The sequence below is a fragment of the Channa argus genome, chromosome 3, assembly GCF_033026475.1.
Source record: "Channa argus isolate prfri chromosome 3, Channa argus male v1.0, whole genome shotgun sequence".
NCBI lineage: Eukaryota > Metazoa > Chordata > Actinopteri > Anabantiformes > Channidae > Channa > Channa argus.
This window is the reverse complement of record NC_090199.1, coordinates 25,633,506-25,654,207: the sequence shown is the minus strand read 5'-3', so window position 1 is coordinate 25,654,207 and position 20,702 is coordinate 25,633,506. Positions and strand designations below refer to the sequence as shown.

The 20,702-nt window shown below is 41.0% G+C and overlaps 3 protein-coding genes across 4 annotated transcripts; 1 reads left to right on the top strand and 2 right to left on the bottom strand.

Annotated features, from left to right (window-relative positions):
- Positions 1–153: 153 nt before the first annotated feature.
- On the bottom strand, positions 154–4,334 carry exosc9 (exosome component 9). Of its 2 annotated transcripts, XM_067499272.1 has the most exons (12): positions 4,152–4,334; positions 3,842–3,936; positions 3,579–3,698; positions 3,310–3,412; positions 3,070–3,207; positions 2,695–2,777; positions 1,818–1,950; positions 1,513–1,601; positions 1,265–1,411; positions 967–1,154; positions 691–769; positions 154–579 (listed from the first exon to the last, which is right to left on the bottom strand). In XM_067499272.1, exons 1-12 carry the CDS (start codon positions 4,215–4,217, stop codon positions 516–518), a joined length of 1,305 nt encoding a protein of 434 aa, XP_067355373.1. In that variant the 5' UTR covers positions 4,218–4,334; the 3' UTR covers positions 154–515. The 2 variants fall into 2 exon arrangements, with proteins under 2 accessions (XP_067355373.1, XP_067355374.1); XM_067499273.1 differs by lacking the exon at positions 4,152–4,334 and having other exon boundaries at positions 3,795–3,934.
- Positions 4,335–6,507: 2,173 nt separating this feature from the next.
- clgn (calmegin) lies at positions 6,508–14,876 on the top strand. The gene is made up of 15 exons (XM_067498260.1): positions 6,508–6,735; positions 8,356–8,625; positions 8,718–8,791; positions 8,923–8,981; positions 9,274–9,415; positions 9,574–9,655; positions 9,747–9,939; positions 10,049–10,238; positions 10,359–10,472; positions 10,592–10,748; positions 10,869–11,084; positions 11,236–11,352; positions 11,459–11,615; positions 11,715–11,857; positions 13,472–14,876. Exons 2-15 carry the CDS (start codon positions 8,356–8,358, stop codon positions 13,541–13,543), a joined length of 1,986 nt encoding a protein of 661 aa, XP_067354361.1. The 5' UTR covers positions 6,508–6,735; the 3' UTR covers positions 13,544–14,876.
- A 121-nt stretch (positions 14,877–14,997) lies between these two features.
- Positions 14,998–20,208, bottom strand: LOC137123895 (short coiled-coil protein B-like). Its single transcript, XM_067498262.1, has 4 exons — positions 19,867–20,208; positions 17,495–17,566; positions 17,330–17,392; positions 14,998–16,701 (listed from the first exon to the last, which is right to left on the bottom strand). The coding sequence occupies exons 1-4, from the start codon at positions 19,955–19,957 to the stop codon at positions 16,559–16,561; spliced, it is 369 nt and encodes a 122-aa protein (XP_067354363.1). The 5' UTR covers positions 19,958–20,208; the 3' UTR covers positions 14,998–16,558.
- Between the last annotated feature and the right edge of the window lie 494 nt (positions 20,209–20,702).

Here is a 20,702-nt window from a genome sequence, read left to right as displayed (position 1 = left end):
ACAATATTGACATAGAGCTAATATTTTCTTCTTCTTCTTCTCCTTTCAGCTGTTTGGCTAATATTTTTTAATAATCTTAAAAAGGCTGTATTTGCCATTGTATACAGAGAAACAGACCTTCAAGGACATAAAAAAAGGTCTTTATCCTTCAAGTTAAATTTGTTTTTCTTTTTTATTTCAACAGAACGCTTAAAATGTTTATGTAGATTCATCAACAAAAACTGTATCTGAAATATACAAGTCTGCTAAACACCCAACAGTAGTTAAGAATATTTAGTTTAATCACAATTGTTCAAAAACATTACATTTTACATCACTGTGCAGGCAAATTAAGCTGCATAATAAACCATTTTCTCTACATTTGTGAGTGTTTCTATTTGAGCTTATCGCTCTGCTCGCAGGAGACAAGAATCACGTTGTAACCAGGACAGTCTTTGTACACTCTTTATCTTGAGGAGGTGCTGCAGTGTCTGGTACTGCTGCAGATAAAAAATCTCTCACTGCAGTTGATTCAATCATTTCTTCTGTCTTCTCTTGGACTTTGTTGCACCCTTCTGGTGTGTAGCTGAACCTGCATTTCTGGAAGAAAGACAAATGTTAAAGGCCACATCTTCTTTGTAGAATGTTTATTCCTTTTTCAGTCGCCACCTAAAATGTCCTTCTTAGAGAAAAGACAAGCAGTGCACTTACTTAGGAGTTTTGTTTGGTGTCTCTGGATGGAGAATGACCACCTCCTCCTCTTCACTGTCAGATAACTGAACCACATGTCCTGCAAGGTAAAACCAATTTCCAATTGGTTTTCAAATTATTCAAGAGACGCTCACAGATTAATCATTGATTACCTAAAATACATAAATGTAATGCCTGCTTAATGAGTTACTTTTGATTTGTGCCCTCATGTGCTGATCTTTTCCCATCTGTCTTTTTCCAGAGATCCAAGATTAAAAGAAAATAATTATTACTAACCTTCTCTGCTCTCCTCCTTTTCATCGTGTTCCTCCTCCATCATTTTTGTTTGCTCCTTTTGTTCTTCACCACTGTTTTCATCCTCGTCATCCTCCTCCTCCTCCTCCTCCTCCTCCAAGCCCCAGGTGTTTTGCAGTCCCTGCCCTACCTGACCCACACCAGGAGCAGGCACCAGCAGAGAAGGAATCCTGGTATGTTCGGTTAAGGATTGACAGGATACAACATAACAAAGCAAGGGGAAAAAAAAGCCGCAAGGACACGTTGATGTGGCTATTTTTATGGCTGACATTTAGGATACGTCTGAAGCGGGGGCTCTGCTTTTTGAATGATCTCATTGGCTCTTTCGGTCACATCGGTCATCTCCACTGGAGTCTCATCTGTTTTCAGAGCTGTGATTCGCTCCTGGGGCATAGACTCTGCAAAACCACACTTTTCACCTGCCTTTCTGGAAAATTTAAAAATACACATTTAGTATCTCTTTTAATAACAACATGAGGATGTCCACAGTTTAATACTTCAATACTACTATGTGATGTTGTGTCTCACCTGGCTTTCCTGTCATTCTCCAGGGCTTTACTGATGAGCTCTGTGATTTCAGACACTTTGACGCTGGCTATTTTACTGCATCTCATAACCTTTAACACCCCCATTCCAAAAAAGAAAAAAGAAAAAAAGAAATTGGTGGCGAGCTTTTCATTTTCCTTATGCAAATACTTTTTATCTTTCTTGATGATTTCTGGAAATATGGAATCTTGTAAATATTACAGTTATGAAGAAATATAATGTTGAATTTAACTTAACAATTCACTGATATGATTACACAACAATAATAACATTCATAGTCCATTCACCTGCTCTTTAAGGAGCATGATCCCTCCGCTGGACTGGATGGAGCAGATTTCTCTGTGTTTGTTCATGGCGATCATCAGCAAGCCATCCATCACTCGCTCCTCCCGTTCGCAGGGATCCACCAGCAGATAGGTTCTGCAGAGACAAAAGGAGTAGTGGAAAGTAGACAACATTCTTTTTGAAACCGGTGAGCAACGTGAAAAAAAATGCAGTGCCCACTGACATTAGGAGTATAAATATGAAGATGGCTGATGTAGGAGCTGAAGTCACATTTGCTTGTCCCAATCAACCCTCCCTAATTTCTACCAGGCTTAGGATCAGCACTGCGCAGCTGGTGATGGGGATGGACTATTGAAGGTTCATTGTTTTACCCAGGGACACATGTGGTCAGGAAGAGTGGGGCGCGAACCTCTGACCCTATGGACGGCGGTGGCTCCACCAACTGAGCCACTGCCACCCCCACAATTAATGTACAGTAACGAAATATAGGAGTATTTGCATTGTTATTGTAATGAACTTTGAAGTAAAACAGCATGCTCTGTTTTGAGAAACAAGCTAAAGTCAGGCACCCTGTCTTAAATAAAATAAACAATGACACCAATTATAAAAGGACAAAGTAGTGATCTGTTAGCACTACATCACAAAAATCAGGAAATAATTAGCATAACCAAAGCTATGTCTGATTTTTTTTATAGTGCCTGAATTATGATGAAGGAACACGGTAAGGTATTATTGAATACTGAAGTTCAGAATTCTGAAACAATACTTGATACTGTAACAATGATAGTAATTTGACTATTCTTGATTAGAACCAGTGTAAAATTTAAATCGTCTATAGAAAAGAAGCATTAACATTTATAATCAGCTGCAGCTCCTTACCCTTGCTGAAAGAAGGAGAAGCTGACACTGATGGGCATGTGGTAGATGCTCAAGGGAATAGGGTCTCTCTCCTCTGGACTGTACTGAAGGACAACAGGATAAAGAATTACAGTACATACATGTATTTAGAAGTGACACATAGTCTAGCAGAAAACTGTTACTGCATTACATACCATATAAAAAGCATCTGCATTATTTTAGTTTTGACAAAAAAAAAAAAAAAAGAGCAGTTATCTGAAGTACATCCACAAAGATCCACTATATGTTACAGAGGAAAGTCAAATGATGAAGCAGTTCGGTGTCTGGAGCATCAGAATTGTCCCTGTACACGAAGTGAAGCAGAGACAACACCTGCTGTGTTTGCTGCTGACTCACCACTGTAACTTCATCTCCGTTGATGCTGACATCAGGGCGTCTGAAATGGCACAGAGCAGTGATGGCGGCTATGCTGGCGGCGTCCATCAGGTTCCCATCGTGATTCAACATGTGAACATCCACTCGGATCTGCCAAACCTAAACACACACGCAAGATGACTTTTATCAACACACTGGATACGTTTTCTTTTGTGTGTGTGTGTGTGTGTGTGTGTGTGAGTAAGAGAGAGTGTGTTTTACCTTTTCTCCAGACACCACACACAGGGACTCTGTATCAATGCACTTGGAATTCCTTAAGCATCTCTCCAGCTGTCTGTTTAGCTTCACTGACAATTCAGACTGTCTGGAGACAAAGAAAAACCCCCACACGTGATTTTCACTGACTGCACAGCTTGAATCAATGAAGCACAGTACAAGTACAACATGTCCCTTAGCTCATCAAAACAGCAATATTTTATGAAGTGGTTAAAAATGGAACCAGTAAGGAGGAAATCATAGCTTTTCCTCACCTGCCCTGTTCGAATCCTGGCGAGGCCATTGGCGACAGCTCTATGTTGAAGAACATGATTCCCTCATTTGGACGATTCTCTTTAGGAGCCACCAGCTCACAGGACACTTGGGCCATGACCCTGTAGGGTGCAATACAATGATATTGCGTATCACAAAATATAAAGATAGCTGAATAGTTATGATCATATTTTATGTATGACTTGGGGTCTGTTTACCAAGCAAACTGTGCAATGAATTTGAAAACATCTGGCCACAGGCTGACCTCGTTTTCCCCAGATCCACAAAGCAGCACCCATAGTCAGTCCCGAATGTGATCTTTATCCTTCTGTAGTCATAGGTCTGTCGTCCATCCAGGCGCTGTAGGGAAACGACAGGTCAGTCGCTCCTTTATACAACAGCACTTTCTTGACGGAGGATTTATTATTAGGCACGGAGAAGCTGTTCTCCCAGAGCCCAAATCCATCAGCCAAATATTAACACTAACACCTTCTCGTTTCATTTCAAACCTTTCAGAATTTGCTTCAGAGGGAAGCATCAGTGTTGTCATTAGAGAAGCGTAGAAATGAGCTCACCTTTTTATCTTCGATCGCTTTGAGCAAGAAATCCCGCTCACAGTTGGACAGTGGTGTGTCTTTCATTTTTGCGGGAGTTTGGGTGGCTGCAATTAAATGTTAATAATTTTATTCACTACTTGTTCTGTTGATGCAACTGGTCTAACACACATGTGGCCGCCATCAATATTTCCTGAACTCTACCCCGGAAGTGCAAAGCACGTAAAATGCTTTTTTTTTTTTTTTTAAAGGAGGGAGGGGGGTTGATTTATTGTTGTTGCTTTTTGACTTGTTTAGAGTTATTTTTAAAATAGCTGCGACTTGCTTCGAATATTTTATAATAAATGACATTTTTTAATGTCCCAAAGGACGCATTTTTAATAAAGGTGCTGATCATGCACATTTAGTTTGCGATCCTCCTGTGCTCATTAGTGATGTGTCATGAGCAAAAGATGCGGCTCTGAGAGCCGATGCTTTGTAGTGAATCAGAAGAGCCGGCTCGCATCGAGCTAGAGCTGGCTCCCAGTTTTTTTCCTTTCGCTGCTTACTTCAGTTCTCAGCCCGAGCGCTGCTTTAGGCAGAACTTTGTTTTGATTGGTCAGCAATGGCATCGCGGCCAATCAGATGTGAGGATATGGGATCATTATGTGAAAACAGAGAGTCGGGTGCCAAGAAGTGAAGCAGCGTTAACTGTCTGTCAGATAGCGGTGAGGGGAGTGTGTACTGTTGGCGTAATTGAGACTATGAGTGAAACCCGAAAGAGAAGCAGCATCTGGCTCCAGTTTAAAGACAATGGAAACAGCAAAGCAGAGTGTGTTCACTGCAAGATGAAAATTACTTTAAGAGCAGGTTCCACCACAAACCTGCATAGACATATGAGAACTGTCCATCCTACAGTGCAGTTAGAGGAGAGAGGGCAAGCTGGCACACATCTACAGATCCTGGTGTGTCTCATCCCAAAAAAAACAGCAAGTGCAGCAGCATCTACAGGCTTCCCCACACATCGTGTATAACCTCTCCTACTGTAACTCAAAGCAAAGTAAGCCAGTTTATACCCAAAGTGATGACCCCACCCAAACAGCACAGCATTGATGAAGAGTTGGCTAAAATGATAGCTACTGATTTCCAACCCTTTTCCATTGTGGAGGACAGAGGTTTTAAAAGTTTTGTCAAAACTTTAAATCCCACATACAATCTATCTATCCAGTAGAAGAACATTGTCCCAAACAACAATATCTAAACTATATGACACAGAATGTGCATTATGGCAAGAAAGGGTGAAAAAAGCTCCATCAGTTTGCCTGACAACTGACTGCTGGACCTCCAGAACCACATGCTCTTTCATGGCTGTCACTTGCCATTTCATTGAAAATTACAAGATGACATCTTGTCTTCTCGACTGCTTTGAGTTCACAGACAGACACTGCAGAAAACCTGGCAGAGGAGCTAGTAAGAGTGTCAAGTAGAGGACAAAGTGTCGTGCTCTGTGGATTTATTTGCTGTTTTGTTGTTAATTTGTGCAATAAAATGTTTGATTAAATATTAAACAAAACAATGATTTTGTAACAGAATAAATGCACAAAATTAGGCAATTATAAGGATTCTCATAAAAACACTGCACATGAAAGGGTTTTCAACAAACAAACCATGAGTTTTTGCAAAGTTATGGTAAAATAAAGGCCTATAAAAAATCCTAAATTAAGAGCCGTTCAGGAGTCGAAAGAGCCGGCTCTTCTTTGGGAGCTGAGCCAAAAGAGCCGGCTCCCTGAAAAGAGCCGAACTTCCCATCACTAGTGCTCATGATAAGCTCGTAATTTAGAAACTTTAAATTTAGAAACTTGTATTTATTATTAGGCAAAATTGCTCATATATTATTATTATTTGCTCATATATTATTATATATTATCAGGCAAAATTGCTCATATATATATATATATATATATATATACATACATATAGGAGCGATTTTAAAAGGTCTGTAGTTTGTTGTCTTGGGTTGCTAAGGATAATAAGGGGGAGACGTCACAAGAACAGCAGCATCAACAAGAAAATAAAAGTTGAAAGTTGAAAGTTTGAAAGTGTTTCAAATGAGCTTGACAAACTCTAAATTTCTCAACTGGATATACCCTAATCAAATGACAATTTTAGTTTTGCTCATTGACGTTTTGTTGCAGAGTTTTGTATTTGTTGTTTATGGTATATATATGTGTGTTTTGGAAGAGAACAAATATTTTGTGCACAAGAGGAGAATTATTTGTTAAAATAAAGGACGTAAGTGAAATGCCTAAAAATGTAGGCAGCTTCTACGCCTCTACAATTTCAGTAGTGCGTGAAGGCATCATTCACTCGAGCTTTCTGTACGCAGTGCGCATGCGCTTTTACAGAGTCACTCACCCCCATCAACGGCGCACCGTTATTCGGGCCAAGCTGTCATCTACGTTTCGTCTTCTCTTGCAAATAACCGTTTTTTCCCCTAACAAATAAAAGGAACCTTGGTGATACTTTTAGTAGCCGAATCGCAAACCATACTTCCTTTCTTTTTTTTCCAAACGGAGAATCAGCTTTTATCGAGGATTTTCTTCTTGCAGTTTCAAGAAGGCGCAAGGTTTGTTTTTGTGCGCTCATTCATTCTCCATCCCTCTCTGTGCGACATCATTGCTAATTTAGCAAGCTAACTGTTGCCATCTCTTAATTTTTACAGTCTAACAGCACAATTTCGCTTACGCTGTAATTTTGAATTAATGTTTGCAATTTGTGATTTTAACTTCAGCCCGGACTTTATACACTGGGTTCACCCAGAAGCCCACTAGTTCAGCTGCTTATCTTTTGTTATGCTAACGGTTGCTATTTGTGGTTGGCGCTCCGTCCAGTTAGCTAGAATTAGCTAGCAAGGCAGGTGCTGCAGCCAGAGCCTTTCATCCAAAAGAGTTTGGACATTGCAGTGTTCCGTGGCAGCCATGTTAGCTCCACAGATATGTCCTGTGACCCTTTCTATTCCGATTATAAACCTGCTCGGTATTACGCTTCTTTTATATAGCGACAAAGAATAAAGTGTTTCAACACTTTTAAATGTCAAGTTTAGGCTATTACGGGGCGTTATCGCAGCACACTTGGATTTTAACTGTCAAATAAGATTGAGTCTTGAGTGGAAATTGAATTGACTCTGGTAACTGACATCAAAGCAGAATGTTCTATACTTTGTTAGATTTTTTTTCACAGGTGTATGACACCATGCACCAATTTATATGAAATGGAGATCATTTAAAAAAAAAAGATAATAACCTTTTGCACATCAACTCCTATAATAATGTTATAACCTTTGACACAGCTCCCTAACATAGTTTATAGACATGTCGAATATGAACTGTAGGTTTTGCAGTCAGCCAGGAAAGGGTTTCCCTATACTATATCACGTGAAGTCAAAGCTTAGAATAAAATACAGACAAACTCTACCAAATTTCTATTTGGTATTTCTACCAAACAGTTACTTGATTGCATTCAGACCTAATAAATGAACAACATCATGAGGCTTGTCAAGATATGAGTTTGCTTATGTTTGTCAGAATCCTTTTTATCCTCCTGTGCTCTGGTGGTAGCCCAGAGTACAATGCCAATGTGGGACCTAAACTTAATTAGAAATTAAAGAAAGCGTGCTGCTGTGCTGTCTGCATTGATGTTTTTCATTTCCTGCTCTTTGCATCCAGCAAGCGAGGCCTGAGCAATAGCAGGTCAGTGAAGCTGTGGTTTGTTGTGGTAGATCCCTGAATTGTACCATTATTCTGCAGAGTATCCATAAATGTACTGCTGCTACAAATTAGGTTTAGTAAGAAGCCATAATAACATTTCAAAGAAGCCAGTTATTTTCCACAGATGTGACAACACCAGTTTTTTTGGCATCCGCCCAAAGAAAGCAAAGTCTTAATGTTTTTATAAAGGAAGTGGTGTAGAAATTTGATCATTGTACTAATGTGACCTCCATCTCTTTTTTTTTCTGTAATCCTCACATCCCTCCATTCTGTTGTCCACTATCATTCTCTATTTTTATCATTGGCATCCCTCCCTGTGCACACACCCTATCGCTCTGTCCATAAAAAACACCTATCTCTCTCACACTGCTTCTTCTTCCCTTCTGCCTCCTTTACAACACTTCTGCGTCATCTTACTCTCTGATCACACACCTGCTATCACCCCCACCTGCTCCCTTATTTCTTCACCACCTGTACAGATGAAGTTGGACAGGGGTTGGGCGTGGCTCGTGCTGCTCCTGTCTTTCCTGGCCGTGGTGGTTTTGGCAGCTCAGGAAAAGAAGTCAGAAGCTGATATTTCAGACATCGATGAAGATATAGGTTTGGACGAGGAGGAGTTAGAGGTTCTGATGGCAGAGGACAAACAGGAAGAAGAGGCAACAGTGACAGATGAAGAGCAGTCTGATGAGACAGACAGTAAGGGTACAGCGAACGGGAAGACTGCAGTGGATTCAAATGTGTCTTTCCAGGTCAGGATTATCAAACGTTGGAGATGAATAGAATGTATTGTATATAGAATAAATGTCATGTGTCAGAATTTGTATTAATGTATTACCCACAGGTAACATACAAGACTCCTGTTCCCACTGGAGATGTCTACTTTGCAGAGACATTTGACGATGGATCGCTGGGCAGGTATTGGCAGAGAATTTTACCTTCAAGTTTTAAACATACTAGCATACATGAGCCTTCAAAAACTTACTGAATCTGTGGTTGGCATTTGTGTTTATATCTAACTGAGTGTTTGGTTTGACTAATCTCCACAGATGGCAGCTGTCAAAGACAGTGAAGGGGGATACAGATGAGGAAATCGCCAAATATGATGGTTTGTTACTGTTTTCAACCTCTTGTAATATTGTAATATTATTTCAACCCATGCTTTGTAATATAAAGCATGGGTCTTATTTTTTGCAACTCTTTTGGTTATAACAACACGTCACTTGGCAGCACAGTGGCTAAGAAGTGAGGTCACATTACCTCAGCTACAGACACTAATGCTGTGTTTGCGATGTACTGTTGACTAAAATAAAGCTGTTTCCAGCAAAGTGTCTGCAACCTTAAATCCTAGCAAGTACAATATTGTCATTACCCAGGCTCATGCTTGTTATTCCCTGTAGGGAAGTGGGCTGTGGAGCAGCTGAAGGAGAACAAGGTTCCAGGAGACCTGGGCCTTGTGCTTAAATCCCGGGCAAAACACCATGCCATTGCCGCAATGCTGGACAAACCCTTTGTTTTCCAGGATGAACAGCTGGTTGTACAGTGAGTTTACATAAACACATATGCACTATTGTCTTGCATTTCATTTTTTTTCCATCAGTTACAGTGGACAGAGGATGAATTTGTGCTTATTGAAATCTTCTGTACAACTAACATAATAATAGAAAACAATGTGCCCATTTGTTGTGTTCTGCACTCAGGTATGAGGTCAACTTCCAGGATGGTATTGACTGTGGCGGTGCATACATCAAACTGCTTTCAGACACTGGCAGTCTCCATCTGGTTGGTCATCATTCTGCTTTATTCCATTTATAATGTGCATCACAACATTTCACTTGTTTATGTCAGAAACTGAATATTAGGCCATTTGCAGGAACAGTTCCACGACCGCACACCCTACACTATCATGTTTGGACCAGACAAGTGTGGTGAAGACTACAAACTGCACTTCATCTTCCGCCACCAGAACCCTCTCAACAAGGATTTGGAGGAGAAACATGCAAAGAGGGCAGATGTTGACCTTAAGAAGTTCTACACTGACAAGAAGACTCACCTCTACACTTTAGGTATGAAAATTGTTCAGAAAAAAACTTTTAAAAAGTAGAATCTTTTTAAAAGTATTTCTTCCTACTTTTTTGTGCTCATAAAAGAATTTAAACCTATCTTTTCTCTCAGTCCTAAATCCAGACAACAGCTATGAGATGTTCATCGACCAGTCCAGCGTAAGCCGTGGCAACCTGCTCCAGGACGTTGTGCCTCCAGTCAACCCTCCCAAAGAGATTGACGACCCAAATGACTCCAAGCCTGAGGACTGGGATGAGAGGGCCAAGATTCCTGACCCTGAGGCTGTGAAGCCTGAAGACTGGTGACTAGAACTATATATAAGACAGGACAGAAAGAACAGCCTTTGTTATTGATTTGACTTTTGGTAATGTAACTTTGTGACCTTAGTCAGTACCTAAAATGGATTTTGTGTTTGTTGCAGGGATGAGGAGGCCCCTGCTAAGATTGAGGACCCCGATGCAGTAAGGCCTGAGGGCTGGCTGGATGGAGAACCAGAGTATGTCTCTGACCCTAATGCAGAGAAACCAGAAGACTGGTAAATAAATTCACTCTCACCAGTTTGACCAAAACAAACCCACAACCAGTCTCTGAATGAAGTTGGAGTGTTCACGCTAAGAAATGACTCAGCTTGTCTCTGTTCTTTTCTGCATGCAGGGATGAGGAGATGGACGGAGAGTGGGAGGCCCCTCAGATTCCTAATCCAGCCTGTGAGACAGCCCCTGGCTGTGGGGAATGGAAACATCCCATGATCAACAACCCTCATTACAAGGGCAAATGGAAAGCCCCTCTGGTAGATAACCCCAACTATCAGGTAACCTCTGATTCTGGCTCACCAGAAGTTTTACTATTGTACTCGTGTAGCAGTAGTATGCTAACTTAATATTCAATTCTTTTATCTCTGCATCTTTTTTTTTTTTTGTCATCTCCCAAGGGTGCTTGGAAGCCGCGCAAGATCAATAACCCAGACTTTTTTGAGGACCTGCAGCCATTCAGGATGACCCCTTTTAAGGCTCTGGGCTTGGAGCTTTGGTCCATGACCTCGGACATCTACTTTGACAACTTCATCATCACATCTCACAAGGAGGTGGCTGACCGCTGGGCATCTGATAGCTGGGGTTTAAAGAAACTGGTGGCCAGCGCTAACGAGGTGTGTGTGATGTTTTGAGAGGGCAGCGAGAACAGACCAGCACCTGTACAAAGTTCCATTGTCACTAGGTGCATTTATTTGACAATAGGCTTTCAGTATCTGTGAAGGAAAGGTTCACTGTTTGTCTCTCCTCACCCCTCCACCCAACCAGCCAGGGATTTTTGCTCAGCTGATGATGGCAGCAGAGGAGCGACCATGGCTCTGGGTAATCTACATCCTGACAGTAGGCCTGCCCGTTGGACTAACTGTACTCTTCTGCTGGCCAAAGGTGATTTAAACCTGTTGTTTTTATTGCTCACTACTGATTATATCTGAGATTTAATCTGAGATTGCAGAAAAGAAATTCCTCTTCTCTCCTCTGGTTTGTGTTGCAGAAATCAGAAGATGACTTCAGGTATAAGAAGGTGGATGTGCCCCAAGCCGATGTAGAAGAGGAGGACGAGGAGGAAGAGGAAGAGGAGGAGGAAGAGGAGGCGGCAGCAGATGAGGAAGACAAAGCAGGCGGGGCCACAGATGAAGTACCAGTTGCAGGTTAAACATTTTCTGTCTCTCCTTCATTCATGTAGATTGTGTCCAATTGTGTCTTGGTTGTGGTGGTTGTGGTAAACTTTACTCTTCCTCTCTAAACAGCAACAGAAGAAGCCGAGGAGGAGGAAGAGGAGGGTGGTGCTGATGCGGGACTGAACAATGTAGAAGGGAGTGATGAAGGAGAAGAGGAGGAGGAAGGAGAAGAGGAAAGCAGAGTTCCTGAGGGAACATTAGAACAAGATGAGGTTGGTGTTGTTATCTGCACAGGATGGTTGCACATGGCCCAATATTTGTAGATGTCTTAGTGTCAGAGTTTAATTCAAAATAAATACAAAATCATTTTCATTTGATTAAAAAAGAAATGTTCAAGCTCCTTCAAAGTTCCCTGACGAAACTGACAAAAGTAGTTGGTGTACACGAAAAGCCACATTGCCTTTGATTAAATTTATCAGCGTAATGTATAATTTTAATACAAACAAAAAATACTCATAGAAATGTTGTTACTCTTAACCGAATATTCTGTGGCACTAATGGAGCAAACACTGCTGTCAAAAGAATTGTTGTAACTTATGATAAGAGTCTTCGTCGTAAAACTGCTCCCATTGTCTCAGGTGTGATGGGTGAGTTTTAGGTCTTTTTGTGGATTTTCATGGCCGAGTTCAATGTTTTCTTGTCATTGTTGGTGCTTTTAGCGATCTGTTTTGGATTATTATCATATTGTAGGAGCCAAGACCTTAGGCCTGATATGGAGCTCTCTGACACTGGGCAGCATGTTTCTTCTCAGAACACTTTGATAATCTGATTTCACCCCTTACACAGATTAGTGCCAGATGCAGCAAAACAAGCTCATAACATTACTAAGCCTCTTTCCAGGATCTTGTTGGGGTTTATGTATCTGATCTTTCCAAAGGACTTTTTTTGCCCAGAAGCATAGTTGCATGTCAGCATGTCCTGAGCTCAGTTTATATCTGTTTTGAAGTTTGTCTCAATTCTTTTTCCACTATTTGAACTTTCCCCCCCATCTATCCAACCATTATCTGTAACCGCTTATCCTGTGTAGAGTGGCAGGGTGCCTGGAGCCTATCACAGCTGTCATAGGGCGAGAGGTAGGGTACACCCTGGACAGGTCTCCAGTCTATGTCAGGTCCAAAACAGAGAGACATACACAGACAGACAACCATTCACACTTACATTCACACCTACAGGCATTTTAGAATCACCATTAAGTTAACATGCATGTCTGTGGACTGTGGGAGGGAACTGGAGACTGGAGCCAGCCAGGGATGCGAACTGGGAACCTTATAACTGTGAGGTGGCAGCACTAACCACTTCTTTTCGAACTTTTGTTCAATAGGGAGTGAGTTTTCGTCAAACTAGAAAAAAGAAATGGACAGTTTCTGTATCAATATTTGTCCTTTCGAATTTAGTATTGAGGGCAACCACCCCCACTTTTATTTTAGAATACGTATGTGTAACAGCATAAATACATGGAAATAAAGAAATTGAAGGAAACTTCAGTTTAAGAGGGGCTCAGTCATTGTGTTGCAGTGTGCAAACACTCAGAATGCTACATATTCATATAATTATTCATACACTCTATGCTGGTGTGGAGCTTTATTCTAGTGACCTGCAGACAACACACTGAACAGCATCATTCCCTCACCTCTTTTCTGTTTAGACTAATTCATGTCCCTGACACTTTTCTTGAACTTGTGTGTGTGTGTATAATGTGTGGACCTGCCCTTGTGATGATTACAATCTCGTGAATGTATCTCATTTTACTTGGTTCTTATAAAGTCTGTAACGTTTGACTTGATAGACATTTTTAATCTGGCTTTTTCTTTCAATTGAATCGGCAGCTAAAAGAGGGAGGAGATGCCAAAGAAACCCACAAACAGGCTGTGAGAAAGAGGAGGGTACGGAAGGACTGAAGACTCCACAGTTACTCTCTCCTTTCTCCCTGCTGACGGAGAAGAGGCAGAAAGGCCATCTCTGCTGCTGCTCCCCCTCCCTCTCCTCTAAGCAGAGCAGCATGTAATTCCTCCAAATAACCTGGTAGCCTGCAGTCATCCTGGCTGCCCCATCTTTGTCTCCTCCATCCCTCGGCTACAACTATCACAGGTCTGCAGTCTCCAGGATGACATCCTGTATTATCCCCCACCCCCTCTTCCTGTCTTGCTCATTTAGCTATCAGATGAATGCCCTGGAGATTTTGTGCATTTTGCTGTTTTCCCTTCTCCATCCCAAGCTTCCACACTTTCTTTAACCTATTCTTCCTCTATAAGCCATTGCTTTTCAAACGTATGTCAGACTAGAGAGCCCTTTTCTCTTCCACCTCTGTCCCTGTTCAGCCCATTTCTGCTGTCAGCCCATGTGTCCAAATGTAGTCCATCGTAAATCTAGCAGCGTGGTCCTCCAAGAGCACCAGCAGCCTAGAGCCTCTGCACTGCTGTCGCCTTCAGTGGTTAGTACCATTCCACCGCATATCACCGGGGCTACTTCTCAGAAACTAGAATTTATTCACGTCCTTTATTTTAAATCATGTTGGGGACACACTTTGACAAAGTTCCCTCTTTGTTTAAAATTGTTCGGGTTTCGAAAACAGGCCAGGAGGAGAGGACGCTGGGCTCTGAGGTAAAGGCTGAGATGTTACTGCACATTTCAGCTGAAAAGTCGCCTCAGCTCTGAGTTTAAAGATTACCTCTTTAAAAATTGATGTTCTGTTTAGATTTAGAAGTTTGTACGAAGCATCAGTTACTTTTGTGTGTTTTCTACTAAGTTATGGGAACTTAAAGTTTAGTGCTGAAAACCCTATTTATTAGTTTAAATTATGCTTATGCCAGTATAAATAAAGATTTAATGCAGTGTTTTTAGTGACTCGAGGCAGTTCCTAATGATGCACCACTCATGTGCTTTCCCCTAAGCCTTGGTCTGTTTAAAGTTTTGTTTGGTTTTGTTTTTCCAAAACAGCATTTACAGCAAAAAATAAAAAATAAAATAGGAACACCTTGTTCATCAGTGACAATAAGACAGAATTCAGTCAGTACAAAACAGTGTTTTACAGTACTTGAAGATCTAGAGTAGTTGCAGTTTATTTGCAAGGTTGTTACCTGGAAAAGATGTTGATGCTAATTTATTTATTTGAAATTATTGTCTCAAGCTTTTGTAGTTCACATTCTTGCCACATGCTGGTATATACCCCTGTTTACATTTGTTTGCAAATTGTACATTGCTCTTGAAGATTAAACTATTTAATACTAAAAAGTCTCATTGAATGAGGCAAGTTATCTCTTACATTTGGGCTGATTTATTTTTCTTTTATAAGCAGTAATTTCTCCCCTGGTATTTGTCTCACAGATTTCGTTGGTGACAAAAGACAGAATGAAAGGATCTTAGGTTTTTATTAAAACAAAGTTTTCAATGCAAAGCTGCAGGACATCTACACACAATTACAGGATGGTGCCAGGTTGTGTGTAGAGCATATTCAGCATGCCAGAAAGAAAAAAAACTGTTAAAAATATCTAAATAACAAAAATAAATTATAACATATACAGTTTTTCATATCAGTTCCTCCCTTCTCAAACTGCACTAAAGTCACTTAATGCCAGACATTTCTGCACTGAGTACATCAGTTTAAAGGGAATAAACATTGTTCAGAATATACGATTTCTCATGTTCCTCGTTTCCCCCCTTCTCGCCCGCCCGCCTTTTTTTTTTATCTATCTGAAACAGTAAAGGACTTAGCAGACACTCCCTCTACTCTGCTGTGTAGTCAGTACATCAGCGATGTATTCCAGGCCTGACCGAGTGGATCAATAGCACTCAAGACCTACTGCTCCCATTGGTGCAGTTAAGGAGGGAGATTATATCTCTTCTTGCCCTGTTTCCCTGTTTAATCCCTCCCCCCGAACACTGTTAAAGAACAAGGAAACTAAGTCTAAGATGCAGGGCTTTGTCTGACTTTAAGACCCTGACATTTCATTTGTCAGTCTTACATCATAGTTTCTGCCACAACACTTTGTTAGTTACATGATATGTTTGAGGATAGTTTTAAATAAACATTGTATCATGTGATAAAAAAAATAATAATAATCTACCTGCAATAAAAATACCACTGATGTTAGTTGTGTTTTATGCAGTGCTAGTTCAGGCATCAGTTTAGTTTGTCTGTGCTTTTTCCTATATTGTTGCTGATCTCTCCATGGAAAATAACTTATTTTTAAAAAGGTCTCAGCAGCTTTATAGGCTGCAAGACATTTATTTAGATATGATAACCCTAACTGTACAAAAACAACATACCAACATTTCAATAATACTGTCCAGTTTACCAGCTTTTCACTGGAGAGATACAGCCATGCAATCTGTTGACATGCTGACGTTCAAGATCTAAAAGAAACTCCGATCCCTCTGATGTAGAAAATATTTTACAAAAATAAATCATAAACCAGGGGTAAATATGGGCTTCAAGGCATTTGTAACATTTATGTTTTGTGTACAGGTCAGTTTGAGAAGGGACCTCTGTGTGAGAGTTGGCAAAACCACAGAAATGTCTGAATCCTGAGATACAGGAAAACAGGGCTAGGAATTATTTTAAAGATACAACTTCGGAAATATTGAAGAGACTCGGGGTATAAACGACAATTAACCACTTTATATAAATATTCTGGTTCTATTTTGTTAGTGGTTAAAAGGTGATGTCTACATCGGTATTGTGGAGCGTAAGCTGCTACAAAACGGACCTGGGCCAGACTGTTATTTAACTGGATCTATGTCTAACTTAAAGAGCGACAAAGTCAGATTTGGATTGTGACTCAGGTAAACAAGCTCAAACAGTTATTGAAAACACCCACAATTCTGCTGGGAAAACAAACCCCTCTCCACGTTTCCATGGTGGGTTTTCTCTCCCATCTGCTCGCCTGCGAATCCACCATTCTTTCACGTGTAGCTCACTTCCGTTTGCCCTTGGTGTCGGTGGCCTGGAAGACACTAGAGGCCGACATGAGATTCTCAATGTACTGACCAAGGACCTGGTTCTCGGACTTCAACTTTAGGTTCTCCTCCTTTACTGCGTCAACTCGTGCGGACAAGTCTGGAACACAAGAATGGAAGCTGCATTGTCAAATAAATCCAATGATACCCAGATCTGCTAATGTAAAATCACAGTATTCTATCAAGAAAAAGTGTTCCATAAATCTGAATTCGCACACTGACTTCATTGTTCTTTTTATTTATAAAAAACAAAAACAACTGAATACTAAACATCCCAAACTATCATCTTTAGCACTGGCCATAACCTGAGAGTCACTGGACAAACCCTTTGTGTTTATATGCATGGTATATCTGTGTCTGAAAAAAAGAGAGTGAGGGCAGAAACGAAGCACAGTGAGTCCATTAGTACATGGCAATATCAAGACAGCAGAGTTGCTGAGAGGAGGAACAACGAAGAGAAGTGTTGTAAAACATCAATGCTTAAAAGAGCATGAAGTACAAGGAGTGTGTGTTTGGGTTCTTCTTGTATAAGAACACAGTTCAAGGCCGTATATACACACACACACACACAAGGAGTTTGAGTTTGTATCCAAGTACAGGTTTCTGCAGGTTACATCTGAGACTTCAAATGGTGAATTAGGCTAAAACAAATCTTATTCAATTAACTCTGCTTTTTAATTGTGACCCACAATAAAAAGATTTTTTTTTTTAAAAAAGGTGTTTGTTACCTTCCAGTGTGTGCTGAAGTTCCAAAACTTGATTTATTAACCCTGTCTTCTCCTCCATGTCTCCTGATGTACACACAAAGAGTGATGAGCTTTACAGGCAGTGCTCATACAGAAAGTGTGACCCTCAGACACACATTATTCCTGTAAGCACCATCTACCACCTACCATCTGTGTCACAGTTCATGGTCAAAAGCTCGTCGTCCTGTTTAGTACACACAGTTGCAGATCCGCCGTCGACTGAGAGTGAAAGAGGACACAAGTTGTGATCTCTACAAAGCAGACACACTACTGATAACATGAAGTTACAAAAGATACAGTTACAGTGAATTGGTAGATTGTGGTAGGCCATGCACATCCTTACACATCTTGTTTTGTTAACAACCTACTTAAATACTGGCCAAAACGAGTCACATTTGCTTTGTCAATTTATTAGATGCATGTTCCTTTTTATGATTTAAGCAAAAATGCTTGATTTATCGTCATCCCAATCAAGCGTCCTCTCAGCCACGTTATGTTTACGTTCGCACGGTAAACTGAGGATCGGCGGGTTTTACCTGCCTGTGAATGGGCGACGGAAACTGGGTGGGAGCAGACGCCGCACCCATGCCCTGAAATGAAGCTACTGCAAAGTATTGCTGGGATGTCTATGCTGAAGCAAAAACTTATTTAGACACGAAGATAAAACATTACCAGCCTTAGTCCATCGCGCCTCTTATGTGTATTATCAGACAGCACACTTCAAATAAACTGCTCGTCTTTAAACCGACTGTAAGCAGACACTGAGCAAACTGTGGTGCACAGCCAGCAAACGTTTGTTGTAAATAAACTTACACATGCGTGTACACGTTGTCACCGTGGGTTGACGGAGAGGCAGTCGGTAACATTTTCACGGGCAAACGCGGTCCACACACGGACATGTCCGAAAATTGACGCATCCACATCAGCTAACGTTACCTAGCTTTGTGGCTAGCTACGCCTACGGAGCATCAAACACTTCGACACCGAGTGCGAGGTTCGTGTCTCACCAAAAGTGACCACCGCTATTCAAACTAGGTAGTGTCATATTTAGAAAGGACACTTTACCCAAAGCAAACAGGCCGCTTTTAGCAAGTTAACTAAAAGACTATGCTAACTGCTGCTGCTAGCTTTAGCTTCATTTGGACATTTAGCTACTCAGCATTTTCTGTTACACAGAACAAGTAACCACTGTAAGCGATTGAACTCACGCAAAGACACAAGTGTCTTCTTCGTCCAGCCTAGCGACGTTATCTTATGTAGAGACTACAAACTGTGTGATGCTGAGGAGGAAGAGGATGGCTGTACTTCACTCATCAGCACTGTTATCACGACCTCACTGTGGTGGATGTGATCACGCTGACCGACAGGGGGAGCAAATAATACATCCGACACACACACACACACTTTTTGCGTTCCAAAAACATGCTTGGGCGTTCAGTCTTTTCCCTGGTAGCAGCTATCTCGCACTCTCTCTCTCTCTCTCACACACACACACACAGTCTTAGCAGCAGTTGGCACATGTTTGTGTCTCTATCTGTGTGTGTGCAATATCATTGCAGCCTCTATCTTGACGAGTATACGTGCTGCAGCCAAACCAAACCTTTGTGGCACTGCTTCCTCAGCCAGTGTACTTCTATGAGCAGTTTATTCTTTCTCTCAAAACTCTGTTTTGTCCTTTTGCTGAAAGGCTCTGTTTCCAAGTCCCTGTGAGATAGTACAAAACTATCGTACCTCCAGCTCATGTGCTAACATACCTTCTTGTGTATTTTCTGTCTGAAAGCAATTGATAAAACTGTGACTGGGAAGATTAAAAATCCAGACCGCAGTCAAACAAGGTCCAACCAACCACGAGAGACCAAGAGTCTGCAGAGGAGTGAAGGGGTAAGAACGTGTTGTTCAAATAAAGGCTAATGTAACAATAGCACCTAATCCTGCAGCATATTTAATTGAAGGGTTGGAAGATGATGTTACTTACTTTGGAAATGTTACCAACAAAAAATTTACATAAAGCAATTGCTTTATTAGTTGCAATGCAATGAAGAGTGACAACAAAGTTTCATTTGGGAACCGCACCTCCGTCCTAGCACAGCACAATACACTCATGTAACCGCTCTGGTTTTACTGGTTGTTTGTTGCTGCCTCATTGCCCTTTGTTCAGTCACATGTTTATAACATTCGATATAACTGTGTGTCATGTGCACATCTTGTTCAATTGATAGCGTAATGAATAATGAAATGATACATTTTTGCAAGTCTGTAGATGCGTGGACTTTTACAGTCTGGATTTTAGGTCTAGAATGCCAACCGTGTCTCATCTGTTTCTGAACAAAAACATGTAGCCATATAGTCTATAGTCACGTATAACAGTGTATGTAAAAGAATTGCATGTTTAAAACATTAGGAATCATTTTTGAGGATGACATTTAAAGTGTCCATGTTGGTTTTATGAGATTTAATCTGACATGTTAAGACTCTAACTGTGGAAAACAATTGCTAAAGAGTCGCTTAAGGCGCTTTACCTGTGTCCTCTGTCAGGGAGATGTTAGTGAACGTCCCATCATCGTCTTCCACCTCGGCCTCCAAGGCCTGACTCTTCTTTTCTTCCTCCATGTTGGATTCCGTTTTGTTTGTTTTTTTATCTCAGATTAGTGTGTGAGCTTCCAGCTTTTGTCCATTTTTTCCAGTTGAGTGTTCCCCACTGTCTTGTCTCTCTTTGTCTCTCTTCACGTCCTTTTGCCCTGTCTCATCTCACACACACCTGTTGCCCAAATCATTCACATCACGGTTACCTGTCCTACCTGACTGACGGCTCGGGTTACAGAGTAGTCATGGGAATGTTTCGTCATGGCAACCGCTGAACTCAAACATGAGACAGGTTTGCCTGGCAGGAAAACTATCAGGGGTGAAAGTTTAAGCTCCTGTAATCTAACATGAGAGGGAGCCATAAAGACCACACCTCATTGTTTAAACATTGACCTGAAAAGCAAGAGTTAGAGAGGAAATGTAAACACAGTTAATTTTTACTGTTTTTTGCTTTTTGTTTAAGAATCTGAAAATACCACAAATATGCAATGCTGTCACACACAGGGCAGCATGAATTGAATTCAGTGAATTTTATAATAAAACCAGTCTTATTAGATATGTGGGAGCAGCCTGCACTCTGGTGGTTAATGTTAAAAACTGCAGATAATGTAGGTGACAGGCATCGTGTCAATCTGAGAACAGACTACAGTGACAGGGCAGTTCACAGATGTGCACGTGTTGTTACAGCCATAAAGATGACCTGAGGCTTTCATGGTTAAAAAATCTAGTAAACCTGCAACTTAGCTTTTTGGTATCTTTAAGTACAACAGCT